At 33.6% G+C, this 20,355-nt stretch overlaps 2 protein-coding genes and 1 long non-coding RNA gene across 5 annotated transcripts; 1 reads left to right on the forward strand and 2 right to left on the reverse strand.

The window, feature by feature from the left end:
- Nucleotides 1-4,088: 4,088 nt before the first annotated feature.
- On the reverse strand, nucleotides 4,089-10,262 carry LOC110892484. Its single transcript, XM_022139643.1, has 3 exons — nucleotides 9,107-10,262; nucleotides 4,886-4,939; nucleotides 4,089-4,370 (listed from the first exon to the last, which is right to left on the reverse strand). Exons 1-3 carry the CDS (start codon nucleotides 10,260-10,262, stop codon nucleotides 4,354-4,356), a joined length of 1,227 nt encoding a protein of 408 aa, XP_021995335.1. The 3' UTR covers nucleotides 4,089-4,353.
- Nucleotides 10,263-11,069: 807 nt separating this feature from the next.
- Nucleotides 11,070-12,696, reverse strand: LOC110896414. 2 transcript variants are annotated; one of them, XR_002567896.2, is made up of 3 exons: nucleotides 12,383-12,696; nucleotides 11,867-11,920; nucleotides 11,070-11,351 (listed from the first exon to the last, which is right to left on the reverse strand). It is a non-coding gene; the product is annotated as an uncharacterized LOC110896414 (long non-coding RNA). The 2 variants fall into 2 exon arrangements; XR_004874503.1 differs by lacking the exon at nucleotides 12,383-12,696 and having other exon boundaries at nucleotides 11,867-12,232.
- Nucleotides 12,697-17,459: 4,763 nt separating this feature from the next.
- On the forward strand, nucleotides 17,460-20,184 carry LOC110894191. 2 transcript variants are annotated; one of them, XM_022141378.2, is made up of 11 exons: nucleotides 17,465-17,556; nucleotides 17,651-17,918; nucleotides 18,033-18,132; nucleotides 18,238-18,366; nucleotides 18,463-18,547; nucleotides 18,637-18,772; nucleotides 18,856-19,052; nucleotides 19,133-19,253; nucleotides 19,341-19,517; nucleotides 19,615-19,668; nucleotides 19,767-20,181. In XM_022141378.2, coding segments are annotated over exons 3-11 (1,143 nt in total). In that variant the 5' UTR covers nucleotides 17,465-17,556; nucleotides 17,651-17,918; nucleotides 18,033-18,131; the 3' UTR covers nucleotides 20,010-20,181. The 2 variants fall into 2 exon arrangements, with proteins under 2 accessions (XP_035836695.1, XP_021997070.1); XM_035980802.1 differs by having other exon boundaries at nucleotides 17,460-17,918; nucleotides 19,767-20,184.
- The last annotated feature ends 171 nt before the right edge of the window (nucleotides 20,185-20,355 follow it).

Raw genomic sequence — 20,355 nt, forward strand, 5'->3', positions numbered from 1 at the left:
GGCATAAGGTTGATTGTTTAAATGTAGGTGTTCTATACATACTTGTATTTTTTGTTTTAATTTTGTAAATGTAAAAACACAGGTTAAATGGGTGATGTTTGTGTCAACGCATAAATACGTGTGCCATGTTTGAGTTCACGTGTCGGACACGATTTTTTGGATCATGTTAAATTTCATATTCGTGTCATATTCTATTTTTCAACCCGCAAACACGACTAGTGGGCTTTAAAAGAATAAGTTAAATAGTTAATAGAGTTGTCGGGTCTAAACTCTAAATTGAACCGATTTATATTATGGCATGTGGGTAGGATTGGCCCTTGGGCCCGTCACATTATTCAAATGCATTACAAAATCAGTTAAACTTATAATTAGTTAAAAAAATTCATCTATACTATATAATAAAAGAAACCTATTTTGAGACACTTGTCATTCTCTCATTTAATTGATTAAAATTATTAATAATACTAATAATAATAATAATAATAATAATAATAATAATATTTAATCAAAATTAATTCAAATTATAAAGGATCAATTTTGATCGATCCTGACGTTATGATCCATTGAATCATTATCCACAAAATTGGTGGTGCACCCAAACTCTCAGGTGGGTAGTTTGATATTATAACCGACCCATTAACTAACTTAATTACTAAATACTCCAATAACCAATGGTATATAGTATAATAATGATAATAACTAATATTAATAAGTGTAGATTAATTAATGATAAAAACAGAAAAAAACTATATAATAAAAAAAACATGTGGTATACGTATCATTTATTGGAGCTAGGGGACCGCTAAAATGAGAACCACCTCGAGTTGTAAGAACCGTGAGAACTACACCGTACGGTACCCGCAAACACAAACTTGTGGTGCTCAAAACTACACACTCGACATTTTCTTTTTGAAATTTTTTTTACAAATGTGTTTATAATACACGCATCTACGTTTATGAAAAAAAAAAAATTGGTACATATGTTTTCAAAGTTCACACATTAGAATACGTAAAATAATAAAAATAAAAAGTTATAAAAATATGTTTTCAAAATTTGGTACATATGTTTACACGGGGTTTTTTAAAGATACGGCGTTTTTAGTATTTAATACACAAAATTACATCTATTTATGTTGTGTAATACACATGGTTTTTAAAGAAATAACTCTTTTTAGATCTATTCAACATGTGTAATATACGAGGTTTTTAAGGATGTAATTTTTTATTATTTGGTAGATTTATTCAACTCGATTATACAAGGGTTTTTTTAAAGATACGACATTTTAGTATTTAGTATACAAAATTACATTTATTTAATCTGTGTAACACACATGGTTTTTAAAGATATATTTTTTTATTAAATTACATTTTTATTTTTATTTTATCACTCATACATTAAAATGGTTAATTTAAATATCTATAAATTAGTCGGATTAAATTGTTGGAATTTGCACCAACATTTTATCACTTAAATGACTGCTGATTTGCTTTTTAAATAACGTATTTTTTTTTCAAGAACCATCTCCGCAAGTACCCTATCCATCGCATATCAAGTATATCTTTAGTGTTTTCAAAGATATAACTTTTCTTTAATTATTTGGTATATTAAATTATATTTATTCGACCCGTGTAATATATAAGGTATATAACTTTTTTTTATTATTTGGTATATAAAATTAGATTTATTCAACCCATACAATACATGAAGTTTTTTAAAGATATATATTTCTATTATTTAGTATACAAAGTTACATCTATTCAACTCGTGTAATACACATGGTTTTTAAATTTATAACTTTTTTATTATTTGGTATATAAAATTACATTTATTCAACCAGTACAAATAAATAAATGAGGTTTTTAAAGATATAATTTTTTTATTATTTCATATATATAATTATTTTTTTTCACCCCGTGTACTACACGGGGTTTTAACCTAGTTTATATATAACTGAAACTAGGTTAGAACCCCGTGTATTACACGGGTTGAATAAATGTAATTTTATATACTAAATTAAAACAATTATTCTTTAAAAATCTCGTTTATTACATGGGTTGAACAAATGTAATTTTATATATTAAATAATAAAAAAATTATATCTCTAAAAACCTCATGTATTGTACTGAATAAATGTAATTTTATATACCAAATAATAAAAACCCGTGTATTGTACGGGTTGAATAAATCTAATTATATATACTAAATAATAAAAAAGTTATATCTTTAAAAACATTGTGTATTACACGGGTTAAATAAATGTAATTTTGTAACCTTGTATTTTACACGGGTTGGATAAATGTAATTTTATAAACTAAATAATAAAAAAATTATATCTTTATAAACCCCGTGTATTATACGGGTTGAATAAATCTAATTATATATACTAAATCATCATCATCATACTCAGTAAATCCCACAAATTGCAAAGCTAAGGTAGGGTCTGAGGAGAGTAAGATGTAGAGGTTGCTTTCAGTAAGACCCCCGACTCGATAGTAGTTTTGCATCAAGCTTTGGACATAAGGCACATAACACTTATCAATCGGGACAAAAACCGATTAGTGCATGTTCCCTTTTGTCTTTCTGCTATCAACGCCACCACATGATGATGATGCATGATTAACCGTCCACCGCTTTTAACGTTATTTTCACAAATTTAGTGAAATAACGTTGAAATTAATGCAATTTCACTTTTACCCTCCGAGCGTCCACACATATATACATTATTAAAAGTTAGATTAGATTATATATGAAATTAAGTGTACAACAAAAAGTCTTTATGAATTTCACGTAGAATTAATTGGAATCCTTTATTAAAAGTAGGTTAGATTATATATGGGCTTATACGTGTGAGTAATTGTGATTATTGAATGGTTGAATTTTAAGGGTTTTGAAATGTGAATTTGATTATGATAGATTATATTTTAGTTTTAAAACTTCTAGAATGATTGAATCAAATAAAAGGATTATGATTTCCTAGAAACAAAAATAACTGAGTTTTTTTTTTCTGATCATTTTGAACATGAGCAAATAGAATGATAGCATCTTAATAAAAAAAATAACTAATTACAAATGTGAAACCCAATAATTTTACTTTTGTCCCATTTGAACGGAAAAGATAAGTACAAACTAAATTAAAAAAAAAAATGCAATATAAAAATAAGATATAGATCAATAATGATTCTATAAATATGTAAATATTTATATGTAAATAATGATGGTTCTATAAATAATGATGTATCAATAATAATAATTACACGAAACAATTATTTTAATATAAATACTAGGTTAGAACCCCGTGTATTACACGGGTTGAATAAATACAATTTTATATATCAAATAATAAAAAAATATATCTTTAAAAATCTCGTTTATTATATGGGTTGAATAAATGTCATTTTATATACCAAACTAGTATTAAGCCCTTGCGTTGCAGCGGTTGTCATAAAACTGTGTTAAGTAGTAGCAATACTATACCATTGTCAGCGACCAACAACACCGGAAAAGCTCGTAAAAACAAAATAAATAAAAACGGGAAAAAAATAACACCGAGCGAAAAGCAGACGTAAAATCTTTGAATCACGCACGCTCGTTGCTGAGAAATTAAACCGAAACGTAAAACATAGAAAAAAATAACTAAGTCCATCCAGGACCCGCGTGATGGACGAACTTGTCAAACGCAGACAAATAGATGTGACGCGAGGGGCCAGTCAAATGGGAAAAAATATACGAAAAATGTTGAACCCCACACGCACGCACGTTGCGGTGCGTTAACTCACAAAATTTAGAACGAAATGAAAAACTTGGGAAAGATGGAAACTATGGTGGACCAAAATTGAAAATAAAAAAGAGTTGGGATTAAATTGAAAAAAATAAAAAACTTTGGGTTAAAAGTAAAAAAAGAAAGGGTCTAAATTGCAAAATTGAAATTATTTCTTAATTTTAGATAAAGATAAGGATAAAAATAAATGTTATCTATATATTGGTTATTATTAATTAATATTAATATTAAAAGAAAATTTATTAAATTGTAAGGACCGCTTTTCGAAAATAATAGATTAACTACATAAACAAGATTTTTCGGAACATCGAAATGCAACTTTGACACTTAATAGAAATTTTTACAAAAATTGGGCATGACCCGTTCGTAAAACGGACATACCCCCTGTTTTTAACATAACATTCAACGTTTACATAAAACCATTCCAACAAAAGTAATGAATTTTTAAGTCTAAAACATTTCAACAAAGTTTAACAAAGTAACAAAACATGGACCCAAAAGTATGCATATAAGTTGCGGAAGCGCTTGGTATTGCAAGGCTTGAACATGTGCTCGTCCCATAACTCCAAATCGCCTATAGAGGTGCTTTACCTACATTAACATTCACAATTTAATAAGTTAGTTATTTCCATAGAAAATCATAACCTTTCGTTTTAGCTTTATCCACATAAAACATTCTTACTCTTAAGCATACAACAACCCAATAATTGGGCTAAGCATAACCACTCTCGTAGAGAGTTTGACATACGCATTCGACCCGTGTAATTGGGTTTAGCATTAACACTCTCGTAGAGAGCTAAGCATACGCATTCGACCCGTGAAATTGGGTTTAGCATAAACACTCTCGTAGAGAGCTAAGCATACACATTCAACCCGTGAAATTGGGTTTAGCATAAACACTCTCGTAGAGAGCTAAGCATACACATTCAACCCGTGAAATTGGGTTTAGCATAACTCAACACTATTTTCATTAACATACCCAAATCCACAAGGGATTTGTCGTTTACTTACTACATTGTCAAACTCGTTATACAAGGATAACTTTTACAACGAAATTTTTATATAAATAGGAAATATAATAAAGACTCGTATGACACGAAGCATACCTCGATCTTGTGCTCCTTCCGCTTGCTTAGTGCTTGTACCTTCTTCTTTCACGCCTACATTAGAACATTCATTCTTTCACTTAGTTTATCAATTCTTTCTACTATTTTCGTATACACTCATCTTTTATGCATTTCATCAAACACTTGGTAGGCATCACATTCAAGATTCAAGGTACAAGTCTATTAAGCATGTTCTTACTAGCTTATCACCACACAAAATCACCTTCCTCTAAATTCACATAATTCCCATTCTAAATTTAGTTTATCTAGCATTCAAGCATCACAACAATTTCACATATCAACTAAAACATGATCATATTCCTTATGAACCTCCTACTAGTAACATAATCTTTACAAAGTGGGTTTTCACTACATTTTTCATACAATCCTAAATTCAAGCATGATTCTTGTTCTAAAAGCAAGTTTTAACTCAGATTCATCACAATTTACACAAGGAATCGAGATTGGGTTTTACCCCTTTTTCAATAATTCACAAATTCAGCAAATTAGACTTACCACTTCAATACTTAGGGTTAGATTTTCGCAAAGGAGGGCTCATGCATCGAATTTCCCTTGAGATTTTAGCTTCAATTCTTGTTTTCTTGAGTTTAGGGTTATTCACCCTCTCCCTGCCCTTGTTCGATCGATCCCAACACCAGATATGGTGTTTTTCTTTTCCTTCACTAATTAAACCCCTATTTGTTTAATATTTGCACTTTAGTCCTCCTACTTTGATAATATGTTTTAAGTTAGACTTTATCACCTAATTAGTTACCATTTGGTCATGTTTCATTAACCAAGTTTCATTCTTTATTTACTTTGTATATTTATTTTCTTGCTAACATTTTTGGGGCGTTACAAGTCTACCCCCCTTAAAGGAGGTTTCGTCCCCGAAACCTGATCATAATTTAAATATTGACATACCGAAAAGAAAAGGATAGTGCCTCCTCATCTCGTCTTCTGCTTCCCACGTAAGATCCGAACCCTTCCGGTGCTGCCATTGTACCAACACTTGTCTAACAGCTTTGTTGCGGAGATTCTTCACCTTGAAATCCTTAATGGCTATGGGCCTTTCGACATAATTTAACCCTTCGTCCAACTCAATATCATCAAGAGGTACTAGTGATGTCTCATCCGCAAGGCACTTTCTCAATTGTGACACGTGGAAGGTAGGGTGAATCCCGTCTAAAGCAGGCGGTAATTCTAGTTGATACGCAACCCTTCCAACCCGAGCTAAGATTTTAAACGGCCCGATGTAACGAGGACCTAACTTTCCCCGTTTGCGAAAACGGATTATACCCTTCCATGGGGACACCTTTAGCAAGACAAAATCTCCAACTTGAAACTCGATAGGACGCCTCCTCTTGTCTGCATAAGCTTTTTGCCGATCTTGAGCTGCTTTTAACCTTGTTCTAACCATTTCGATCTTTTCATTCGTTACTGCTATTAAATCACTTGGTGCAAGCTCCCTTTGTCCCACTTCGCCCCAACATACGGGAGTCCTACATTTTCTCCCGTATAATAGTTCGTAAGGTGCCATTTGAATACCACTATGGTAACTGTTATTATAAGAAAATTCGACCAGTGGCAATTGGTCGTCCCAATTTCCCCCAAAATCTAAGGCACACGCCCTCAACATATCAACGAGCGTTTGAATGGTTCTTTCTGACTGGCCGTCAGTTTGAGGGTGGTAGGCGGTACTTAAGTGCAACTTCGTACCCACACTCTCGTGAAACTTCCGCCAGTAGCGAGAAGTAAATCTAGTGTCCCGATCCGAGACAATCGACACGGGCACTCCATGACGGGATATGATCTCGTTCATATAAATTTCTGCCATTTTCTCGGAAGAGTAAGTTTCTTTGATGGGTAAAAAGTGAGCGCTTTTTGTAAGTCGGTCTACGATTACCCATATTGTATCGTGCCCTTTCTTTGTTTTAGGAAGTTTGGTTATCAAATCCATCGTTAGCTCCTCCCACTTCCATACTGGTATCTCCAGAGGTTGTAATTTCCCATATGGCTTTTGATGTTCTACTTTGACTTGGGAGCATGTTAAGCATTTCGCGACGTATTTAACTATGTCACGCTTCATACCCGGCCACCAATAGTTGGTTTTCAAGTCTCGATACATCTTTGTAGCCCCGGGATGGACCGAATATCGAGACTTATGTGCCTCGTCGAGCAAGGCAGCTTTGACTTCGCAGAATCACGGAATCCAAATTCGGCCGAACCGCGTCTTAAGCCCGGTCGAATTTTCTTCTAGATTATCGATCACACCTTTTAGTCGTTCCCTCTTCAGGTCTTCCGCTCCGAGCGACTTTATCTGGGATTCGCGTATCGCCTCGAGTAATCGTGGCGTAACTATCATCTTCATGGATTTCACTCTTACGGGAGGTGGATACTCTTTACGGCTTAATGCGTCGGCTACTACATTTGCCTTCCCCGGATGGTAGAGGATATCACAATCATAATCTTTGATAAGTTCCAGCCACCTCCGCTGCCTCATATTTAGGTCTCTTTGTTCAAAGAAATATTTAAGGCTTTTGTGGTCCGAGTAAATGGTGCATTTTGCCCCATATAGATAATGCCTCCAAATCTTTAATGCAAACACTACCGCCGCTAATTCCAAGTCGTGTGTGGGGTAATTCACCTCATGAGGCTTCAATTGTCGCGAAGCATAAGCGATAACTCTCCCTCTTTGCATTAGAACACAGCCCAATCCCTGGTGTGAAGCGTCTGAATAGACCACCAGGTCTTCGGTTCCGTCTGGTAACGTTAGGATCGGAGGACTTGATAGTTTTTCTTTCAACATTCGAAAAGCCTCCTCCTGTTCTTTTTCCCATACAAACTTCTCTTTCTTTCTTGTCAATTTTGTTAAGGGTAAGGCTATCTTGGAAAAATCTTGTATGAACCTTCGGTAGTATCCAGCAAGACCCAGAAAACTTCTTATCTCTGTTGGATTTTTCGGAGGAACCCACTTCATTACAGCATCGATCTTTGAAGGATCAACCATAACACCCTCCGCATTTATCACATGCCCCAGAAACTGTACCTCCCTAAGCCAAAAGGCACACTTTGGAAATTTTGCGTAGAGCTTCTCCTTACGGAGAGTTTCAAGTACTTCACGCAAATGTACAGCATGTTCGTCTTTGCTTCGTGAATAAACCAAAATGTCATCTATGAATACAATTACCGATCTATCCAACATGGGTCGGCATACACGGTTCATAAGGTCCATAAATGCCGCCGGCGCATTTGTTAACCCGAAGGACATAACTAAAAATTCATAATGTCCGTAACGGGTTCTAAATGCGGTCTTTGGAATGTCTTCTCCTCGTACTCTAACCTGATGGTACCCCGATCGCAGATCTATCTTGGAGAACCAACTCGCCCCTTGTAACTGATCGAAAAGGTCGTCAATTCTAGGTAAAGGGTAGCGGTTCTTTATGGTTAGCTTATTTAACTCCCTATAGTCGATGCACATGCGCATCGACCCGTCTTTCTTCTTAACAAATAAGACGGGCGCTCCCCAAGGCGACACACTTGGGCGTATAAAGCCTTTGTCTAGGAGGTCTTGTATTTGTGTCATTAATTCCCGCATTTCCGTGGGAGCTAATCTATAGGGAGCCTTCGCGACTGGTTTCGCATCCGGATTCAATTCGATATTGAACTCCACTTCTCGCTCGGGAGGGAGTCCCGGCAATTCCTCCGGGAATACATCCGGAAATTCGTTCACAACTTCAACATCTTCAAGCTTTGGGGAGCTTTGTTGAGTATTTACTACGTAAGCTAAGTATGCTCTACTCCCATTGAGCACGTACTTAGTGGCTTGAACGAGAGTACATAGCTTCGCTTCTATCTTTCTTTCGCCTTGTACATTTAATCGTCTTCCACTTGGGGCTCGGAGATGTATGGTTTTGGTTTCACAATTTATCTCCGCGTGGTTTTGAGACATCCAATCCATACCCACTATTACTTTGAATTCCCCCAAGATCATGGGAATAAGATCAATAGCAAACTCCTCATCCTCAATGGTCAATTTACAATTTTTACATATTTCGTGCAACAAGAAACTTTTGCTATCTGCTATCTCTACTTCTAAGGGCATCGACATTCGTTCAATCTTAAAGGATGGACGTTGAACAAGTTCACTAGAGATAAACGACATGGTAGCTCCGGTGTCAAACAAAACGTAAACCGGTGTAGAATTTATTAGAAAAATACCTGAAACCACATTTGGTTGGGACTTGGCTTCTTCAGACGTGATCTGATACATTCTCCCCTTTGCCCTAGAACCCTCTTGCTTCTTATCTTCTTTCTTTGACCCTTGTTGAAGCTTTGGACATTCCGACTTGATATGCCCTTTTTCGAAACAGTTGAAACAAGTCTTTGGGTTGTCCGGGCATTGATAGGACGAATGCCCCTCCTTACCGCATTTAAAGCACCCCTTCTTACCTAGCAAACACTCTCCGGTATGGAGCTTTCCACACGTCTTGCATGGCGTAATCCCACCTTTCGACTTACCCTTTCTTCCTTGATCCTGAAACTTCCCCTTTTTGGATGGACTAAAACTTGCCCCTTTTTCACTCGGCCTCTTTTCACCTCGCTCCTCTTGCCTTTTAATTTCGATCTCTCTATCCCGCGCTAAATCAATGAGCTCTTCAAGAGTTTCACATTTTGAGGGAGTGATGAACTCTCTAACTTCTGCTTTTAACACGCCATAGAAGCGACTTATCTTCATCCTCTCGGTTGTTACCAATTCTCCATAGAACTTCATCTTATCCATAAAATTGTTTGCTATTTCATTCACTGATTCGTTTTTCTGCCGGAGGCGTAAGAAATCCTCCTGAATCTTGTCGATCGCCGACTGAGGACAATGATATCTCATGAAGGGCCCCTTGAACTCTTGCCAAGTCATAGCTTGCAGCCTATCTTCGCCTATTTCCTTGCTGTGCGCATCCCACCAATCTTTCGCTTGATGGGTTAGTAAACCGGTAGCGAACATCACTTGGTCCTCCTTATCGCACCGGCTTCGTATAAACACCGCCTCTATATTCGAGACCCATCTTTGACATTCGACTGGGTCAATTTTACCGTCATACGTCATCGGATGGCATGCCATAAAATCCTTGTAAGTGCACCTTCGTTCCTTACCTTTACTCTTGGATCCTTCGATTAATTCCTTCAACTCTTCGAACTTATTAGTCATCATAGCATCCACAACCCCTAGAACTCGGCTTTCTACTTCTTGAGCCAACCGTGGAAGATTGGCTTGTATAACCCCTTCCGCTACTTCTGTAACTCTGTTCTCGAATGCTTCTTGTCTAACCGCATCATTGTTATCATCATTATCATCATTGATATTTCTTGCATCGGCCATCTACACAACATCACATTTACATTTAACACAACTAACAAGCTTTCATTACGTCATAGTTCATTACTCCAAGTTTATTTCATTCACCTTCCCTTAGTTGAATTTTACTTGCCTTTTTAATTTTTACTATTCGTTCATATTATTCGACTCGTCACCTCCGATTATTTCGAGTTCATCACTTCATAATTTCTATTTATGGTTCCCCATACTTATGAAGTCCCACATGGACTTTTCATCACAATTTAGTAGGCTTTCAATCGATACGGGAACTTAGAATGGGTAAAACAAGGCAAATCAGCGAACCAATCCCACGCTAGCCGTCGGCGACGGCAGGGTAGCCCGTCGGCGACGGCTCTTAAAAATGGGCGTCGGGTAAAAAGGTCCGTAGACAGGAACTTAGGCCGTCGGCCAAAATAAGGCGTCGGCGACGGACCTACAGGGCGTCGGCGACGGCCTTCCCCTGATCATTTCGCTGCAACTTTATTTTTTTGTGTTTTAACCCATTTCCAGGTCCGTACCAGCTGCCCGGGTTCCGGAATTACTTGTTTTGATGCCCATAATTGTTACTTCACATATTTAACCTAACCTTACATCTTAAACTCATAACATATACTAGCATTTATCGAAATCATACATTATTACCTCATTGGCGATCCGGGAGCGAGCACACTTTCGAACGAGCCATTGGTTTGAGTTCAAGCATCGCGTTAAAAGCTCGAATCCCTCAAACCATGGCTCTGATACCAACTTGTAAGGACCGCTTTTCGAAAATAATAGATTAACTACATAAACAAGATTTTTCGGAACATCGAAATGCAACTTTGACACTTAATAGAAATTTTTACAAAAATTGGGCATGACCCGTTCGTAAAACGGACATACCCCCTGTTTTTAACATAACATTCAACGTTTACATAAAACCATTCCAACAAAAGTAATGAATTTTTAAGTCTAAAACATTTCAACAAAGTTTAACAAAGTAACAAAACATGGACCCAAAAGTATGCATATAAGTTGCGGAAGCGCTTGGTATTACAAGGCTTGAACATGTGCTCGTCCCATAACTCCAAATCGCCTATAGAGGTGCTTTACCTACATTAACATTCACAATTTAATAAGTTAGTTATTTCCATAGAAAATCATAACCTTTCGTTTTAGCTTTATCCACATAAAACATTCTTACTCTTAAGCATACAACAACCCAATAATTGGGCTAAGCATAACCACTCTCGTAGAGAGTTTGACATACGCATTCGACCCGTGTAATTGGGTTTAGCATAAACACTCTCGTAGAGAGCTAAGCATACGCATTCGACCCGTGAAATTGGGTTTAGCATAAACACTCTCGTAGAGAGCTAAGCATACACATTCAACCCGTGAAATTGGGTTTAGCATAAACACTCTCGTAGAGAGCTAAGCATACACATTCAACCCGTGAAATTGGGTTTAGCATAACTCAACACTATTTTCATTAACATACCCAAATCCACAAGGGATTTGTCGTTTACTTACTACATTGTCAAACTCGTTATACAAGGATAACTTTTACAACGAAATTTTTATATAAATAGGAAATATAATAAAGACTCGTATGACACGAAGCATACCTCGATCTTGTGCTCCTTCCGCTTGCTTAGTGCTTGTACCTTCTTCTTTCACGCCTACATTAGAACATTCATTCTTTCACTTAGTTTATCAATTCTTTCTACTATTTTCGTATACACTCATCTTTTATGCATTTCATCAAACACTTGGTAGGCATCACATTCAAGATTCAAGGTACAAGTCTATTAAGCATGTTCTTACTAGCTTATCACCACACAAAATCACCTTCCTCTAAATTCACATAATTCCCATTCTAAATTCAGTTTATCTAGCATTCAAGCATCACAACAATTTCACATATCAACTAAAACATGATCATATTCCTTATGAACCTCCTACTAGTAACATAATCTTTACAAAGTGGGTTTTCACTACATTTTTCATACAATCCTAAATTCAAGCATGATTCTTGTTCTAAAAGCAAGTTTTAACTCAGATTCATCACAATTTACACAAGGAATCGAGATTGGGTTTTACCCCTTTTTCAATAATTCACAAATTCAGCAAATTAGACTTACCACTTCAATACTTAGGGTTAGATTTTCGCAAAGGAGGGCTCATGCATCGAATTTCCCTTGAGATTTTAGCTTCAATTCTTATTTTCTTGAGTTTAGGGTTATTCACCCTCTCCCTGCCCTTGTTCGATCGATCCCAACACCAGATATGGTGTTTTTCTTTTCCTTCACTAATTAAACCCCTATTTGTTTAATATTTGCACTTTAGTCCTCCTACTTTGATAATATGTTTTAAGTTAGACTTTATCACCTAATTAGTTACCATTTGGTCATGTTTCATTAACCAAGTTTCATTCTTTATTTACTTTGTATATTTATTTTCTTGCTAACATTTTTGGGGCGTTACATAAATAAATATAATAAAATTTATGAGGTTGAAGGAGAGAATGACATGTGTCATTATTTGGAGTCTTTTATTATAAGTTAGATAATAAAACAATATATAATTAAAAATCTCGTTTATTACATTGGTTGAATAAATGTAATTTTATATATTAAATAATAAAAAAAGTTATATCTTTAAGAACCCCGTATATTGTATGGGTTGAGTAAATTTAATTTTATATATTAAATAATAAAAAGTTACATTTTTAAGAACCTCGTCGAGCTGAGGAGCGAGACTAAGTTCGACCGTTAGGGAGACTAAAGCGGGAGGCTGTGTTATACGGGTTGAACACATGTAATTTTATATATCAAACAATAAAAAGTTATATCTTTATAAATCCTATGTACTATATGTATTGAATAAATCTAATTTTATATACTACATAATAAAAAAAGTTATATTTTTAAAACCCCGAGTATTACACGAGTTGCATAAATGTAATTTTGTATAGTAAAAAAGAAAAATGTTATATCTTTAAAAAACCTCGTTTATTACACGGGTTGAATGAATCTAATAAAAAATTATATCTTAAAAAAAACTAACGGATATACTCGATATACGATGGATGGGGTGATTGCGGTGATTGTTCTTATAAATATCACGTAAACATAGTGATTACCGTATTTGAGTTGAGAATTGAACACGAAAATATATGTATAGAACCAATAAACACCTTTTAAACATTTTTGAAATAGGTTCTACCCTTAACTATTTTAGTTTAATAAAATAAATAAATCATTTAAATTAACTGAGTTAGGGCTAAAGGACATAACTTGCAAGGGTTTGCAAACATGGAGTACGTTTTCTGTAATTATTGAAGACAAAGGACACAGTTTGCAATAAGTGACATACATAAAGGACGATTTTTGTAATTTACTCTATTTTAAAATATTATATATATTATCTCCTATATGAATTGTTTAAATTTATATTAAATTTAATTGTATAGTTATCTTTTAATTGATATTATTTATCTATAAAAATAGATGGATTCAATGAATGACACGTGTCCAAAACTTGGTTTCTTTTATTATAGTAGATAGATGGAAGCGAATAAAGTATTGTGGAAGAGATGGAATAATCGATATTGTTTTTTCATAAAATATGAGATAAGGGTAAACGAAATAAAAAAGTGTCAATTTGGTAAATAATAATATTAAGTATGAAAAGGTAGGAAATTACAAATGTAGACATCTTCAATGAATGACACGTGTCCAAAATCAGGTTTCTTTTATTATATAGTATAGACTAGGTTATAACCCGTGAATACTCACGGGTTGTTAATCTATCTTTGTAAAAAAAAAAATAATACATACATATATATTAATAAATGAAAATTTGCATGATGAATAAGGTGGATGAATAAATGATAAGAACGTCTATATGAGTAAAAATTAATAAAATGTAATACTGAGAACAACAAACTTCTCTTTTATTCGTTCATAATCATAGCATAAAGAACACTAAACAATTTAAGCAACACCTTCTTCATTAACTTCTTTTTTAACTTCTACTTTAACACGTCCAAGATGTCGTTCAGGAATACGGACCAAAGCTTCTGTCCCTCTAAAAACCATCATATCAAATTTTGACTCAGAAATCATATCGAAGATAATAAAGTGTTCATCTTCAATTTTCATGTCTTCTTTAATGCGATCCCATCCGTAGTCATATAAAAATTGTCACCATGTTTTTCCATAACATCCAACCATGTACGGTTAGGAAAAGAGGTTATAGTAACATGTTTCGTAGGTAGTATATTCTTCAACTTATGATGAACAAAAAATCTATCGATAAGCTGCAAGTACAAAAAAAAATATTTTATATTAAAGAAAGTTTTGTAAAATTTGTCAAATACCACTATAGTACAAACATAAAAAAATAAAATAATTACCAAATGATCTTTATGTTCAGAGAATTGTGATGTTTGGCAATGTAAGAAATCACCTTGAGCAAGTGCAAAATCTTGATAGAAGTATATCAATCTAAAAGTTAGACTACCTTCGTACTGAAACATAAGCAATGAATTCTTTGGTAATAGTAGTGACTGAATCATATTGAACCATCCGTCATGAAAAAAGTATGAAGAACCTGCTTTTCTAATTTTGACATTAAAAATTCTTTCATCAAGTGTAATGATTTGAACCATACCATCAGTAGCTAACTTGAAATCAGCTACCCAGTTGTGGTAACTCCTCGGTAAAATCTATATGCAAAGTAAGAATTAATACAAACATATGATAAAGAAATAAAAATAATTATAATATCAACATACCCAAGAATTCATCTTGTTGTTTGATAGAAAACGTAAAAAACAGTTAAGCATCTTCACTGATAATAAAACTTTGAATTGGATGAAGATGCTTTAGGTATTATTTATATTTATAAGAAAAAGTTATTTAAAGACAAATAATATGTAAAAACATGGTTATTCTATTTTCCATATATAATGAAAATTGTTAAACTTTTATTACACATATTTAACAAATTTCTTTATATATAGAGATACAAATCTATGATGCAATTATCATCTCTATACTTATAAATAAAAATGATTTTACACTTGGCATTATTTTATCCCATCCTTTTTAATTTTCCTCTTACTAAATTAACCTAATGATGCCATCTAGGATTTTTTTACACGTGTCATCTTATACACTAACATTGTATGCGTCTCTCTCCTAGGGTTTTTTTCTTTTGAGAGTGAATAGAGAAAATCCTCCCAAACGGCCGATCTCCTTCCTTCAGCCGCCGCTGCTACCTTCATCCGCCGGCCTCCGATATGAATTAAACTCTATCTAAAAGCAGATATAGATATTATAGAGAATGATCTACTCGCAGATATGGGCATCGAAGATACAATGTTTCGTCTCGTGACCGATCCAATCGCAGATTTGTTAATCGACGGTCAAATTTCGGGTTAGTATACATGTTTCGGTCTTTGATTGAAGCTATTTTTGCATAATTTTTTTTATATTTGACAGGAAATTGTTGTTTTACCTTCATGTTCTAAAATGGAAGTTGTTGCAGTTTCATGGACAAAACAAGGATTTTTTTTGTTTATATGGTTAGCAAGAAGCAAGATGTTAAAGGTTCAAATATCAACAGTCCATATGATGAAATTGCAATATGTTTCTTCAATACCGTAAGAACACCCCCCACTAATTTTTTCCTCATTATTTATCTTTACGGCCTGAAATAATTAGTGTTTTATGTATTTCAACGGGTATTATTGGCATATAGAGAAGAAAAATCTGCAAGATCTTAATGGTAAAGGGTTTGTTTTTACTCCTACGATATTACGATATGAGTTTCCACTTTATATAATAACAATTTGATGATGTTCCTGGATCCAGGGATAATTCATTTACACCTAAATGGCTTCGAAGAAATCTAAGCCCGGTTCCCGGTTCTTGAAAAACCCATTTGTGCACCTCTAGGGTCGGATATGGCCTATAAAACTTTCTTTTTTCTATTTTCGTTATATTTTTAAAAAGTTATAATGCATTGATTATGATTACAAAATCAGTATTACCACAACTAAATATAAATGATCAGAATGGTCACCATTGTTTTGATTGCTATTTTCACAAGCAAGTATACATACTCATAATTGCATACTGTGTAGGTTGAGGCAATTGTAAGCAAGGATGAACTGCAAGATGTTGCTCAACTATTTTAAGTCGCATTGTTTACATTTAATTATGACTCATTAACATTCAAGGATCTTACAGACATGCCTAAAGCATTATTAAAAGTGAATTCTGAAAAGCTAGCATTTTCTCGTCATTTTCTCTTGTGAATTGTGTTACGTTTTTGTGCAGTGAGAGATGGTTGCTTTCGGGAAGAAGTTGAAAGACGGACAGATTGAAGAATGGAAAGGGTATGTGGCTTTTTTCTTATAATATATGTTAACTTAGATGGTAGTGAAATAATCACATAAATTACTATGATTTATTATGTTATAGATATTACATCAATTACAATCTCATGAAGAAACAAGCTTATTAATAATTAATTCAAAAAGTTAATTATCGTTTTAAAATAATTGATTTTTGTTTATACTAGGAAGCTTTAAAACGTTTAAACACGTGATGGACCTGGTCTTTAGGACCTGGTCGTTTTAAAATATATATATTTCGATATATTTAAAAATTTAAGAATTTAAGAAATAATATTATGATATGAACAATTTTCTTACCACAAAAACTTAAAAAATCTGTTATCTTTAGGACCTTCTAAATTTCAATCAATCTTATTATTATGATAATAATAAATCCTTTATATTTGTGCAACGATAAGTAAACAATTGATTAACCTTTTAAATGTAAACAACAGTTATTTTTAGAATCTTTTTAAATTTCCAATCAATCATTTTTAAAATTTCGGTTAAACTATTTATATTTATTTGTATTTAGAATCTTCTTAAATTCCAATCAATCATTTTGTTAATTACGGTCAAACTAATTATATTTAGAAACTTTTTAAATTTCCAATCAATCAAACTTTTTAAATATCGGAAATGATTGTTCTTTCTATATAACCACTTTGTAATTTAAGTATAAATAGCTAATCTTTCATTAGAACACAATACACTCTCACCGTGCATAACATTCTCACCCACTTTCTTCTACAGCAAATGGAGCAGGCAAATGTCACTTTGTTGAACGACTTGAATGTTATGATGGACAATGTGACCTTAAAGGTCCGCATCATAAGGCTGTGGACCAGACCATTGTTCAACAGCACCAAAGGATTCTATTCGAAAGAGATGATCATCATGGATGAGGCGGTATTTTAAAGTTTATACTCCATATAATTTTTATTTAAATCTCTTTAACATTTAAATTGAATATAATTAACTTGGTTATGTGTTGTATATGTAGGGCAACAAAGTTCAATGTAATGTTTTGTATAAAAATTATGGAAAATTTTCACATCTTCTTCATGAAAACCAGTGCATTTTCATTGATAATCCAACCTTTGTTGAGAACAAGGCCAAATATAAGTATGTGATCAATGCACATAAGGTCTCTTTGAATCAAAACACTACTGTCAGAAGGTGTAACAACTTTGCTGGGTCACGGTATGGATTTTCTTTTGCTGCATTTCAGGCTATCTTGGAGAGGACAATTGATTTAACTCATACAATTGGTTTGTTTCTAATTCTTTTTATTTACACAGTTTGATTCTAATTTGTCTAACCATGTTTTTATATTTATGTGATTAAATATAAATAGTTAACAAAATCTGTTTTTTTTGGGCTAGATATCATCGGAATGATTGATGGCATACACAAGATGGTGGTAGAGACCTTGGCTAATGGCAAGTTATCTAAACGAATCAACCTCAAACTACAAGACCTAAAGTGAGAACTCTTATATTTCAGTATACATTTGTATTTAGCATGAAATATAAATCCAAATATTGTTTAATGTATTGATTAACCTTTTGAATATACTTTTATATGCAGTGGCCATTATTTGGATGTTACTTTATGGGATGCATATGCTGAACAGATGGCCACATTTCAGGCAAAAAAATGCTGATCGTGCAGGTGTAGTTATCATTCTTCAGTTTGCAAAAGTCAAGACGTATGGGGGTAAGTATAAGCTGTTGTATTTTTATATTTACCGTTGGATATGGTTTATAAAACTGATTATATACATAATATTCATTGTTACTTCAACATATTCAGATTCCATTTCGGTTTCCAATTGCTATGAAGTTGCTAGGCTTTTCATTGATGAGGACATCGATGATGTTGCAAGTTTTAAGAAAAGGTATTGTAAATTAATTTGTTTTTATCATATTCCATATAATTCCTGTCACATCAACCATAGTTAAAAGAGCCTTATATTTTTATCAACAGTTGGTCTTCTAAACCACTAAGTGAAACGTCCTCCAGTCTTCGTGGAATTGGTTCTTTCATATCAGGTTCTTTGGATGATGAATTTCTGAAACATCATCCATTCACGTTCATCTCTGATGTTAGTCTAATAACTGAGGTACTATTTTAAACTACTTACTCTAAAATAATTTAATTACATTTCTTTACATCTATTTACTATCATATGTTGATTGTTTATAGATAACCAAGGTTATCATTCTTGCTACGGTAGTTGGTGTTAAGGCTGATATGGAGTGGTATTACACTGGATGCAAGAAATGCAATTGTAAGGTTTTCCCAAAAGTAATTTTAAATGAAACCGGTGATGTTGAAGAGAAGAAGGTCTATGAGTGTCAAAGTGAGATATGTAAGGACCAAGAGATAACTGCAGTACCCAGGTATTAACTTAACTGTCTACTTTTTAACCTTTTTTTATTTTTTATACATTTTACTTTTCACATACAAAATGTTGTTCTAGGTACAAAATTCCGATCAAAGTTATGGATATCACTGGAACAATGTCTCTTACTATGTTTGAGCGGGAGGCATACAAAGTTATTAAAAAATCATGCTATGATTTGGTTGAGAGCGTCTTGGATGTATGATTATTTTATTATTTAATTAATTAATTGATGAATAATATAATTGATGGCGATTAAGTATGGGTCAACAATTTTGTTTTACAGGGAAAAGCTGAATTGTTTCCACTGGAATTAAACGCTTTGAAGGACAAAAAGTTCGCATTCATGATTTCAGTTAGACAATATAACTTGAAAAACAAGAATGATCTTTATTCCATCACTAAAATGACCGAAGATCCAGAAATTCTTGCAGCTCTTGAAAAGAAGTTTGATGTCGGACAGGTATGATCTTTGCTACAAAAAAATCCGACTCTACATGTATTCCATCTTTTATGCTTAAAAACGAATGTATTAATTCCGATTAATGTCAACAATTTAGGTTACTGAAACTATTTCAGTTGAAAACGAAGTCACCTCTTCAGTTGGCAAAAAGGTTTGAACTATTTGATATAATAAATACATTAAAATACAACACATAAAAAACCATGTTTAATTACAATTATTAATTGTTAACGGTTAAATCTCTCACAGATTTCGATCTCTTGCGTCGGTGATAATGTAACGCCAATTTCTTCTGCCGGCAAGGGTCACACGTTGGAAATGGATGAAGACAATGAGGTATCTCCAAGTAACAGTCTTAAACGTAATTTAGGTTATGTTTATGACAACGATAGCGCGTGTCAGTCTTCCTTAAAAATTCGTGGCGGTGTTGATAAAGATCAAGATAACAACAATGAGAAAGAGAAGCTTTTGATACCCAAAGTCGAGAAGTAGCTCAATCGGTGTTTCAACTCGAAAGGATGAATTTGATTTCCGAATTATTTAAAAACTGTTTTTATTTTGATTGGTTTGAGACTATCTTTTATTTTCAGTTATGTATTACCAGTTTATTTGTGGCTTGTGACGTTTGTTACGTTTAAATAAAATGTCCTTTCGAGTTTTAATCTCTCACGTTCGTGTTTAATTACGTTAGAATATCCTTTTGTGTTTTTCTTAATTACCTTTTGTTGTGTATGTAGATAGCTAAATCTTGAGATTGTTGCTTATTTTCTCAAGTCTAAGTTTAGATTCAACTTGATAATGCTGAATATAATTAAACGAATTCATAACAATTGACCAA

The sequence above is a fragment of the Helianthus annuus genome, chromosome 12, assembly GCF_002127325.2.
Source record: "Helianthus annuus cultivar XRQ/B chromosome 12, HanXRQr2.0-SUNRISE, whole genome shotgun sequence".
In the NCBI taxonomy this organism is placed as follows: Eukaryota; Viridiplantae; Streptophyta; class Magnoliopsida; order Asterales; family Asteraceae; genus Helianthus; species Helianthus annuus.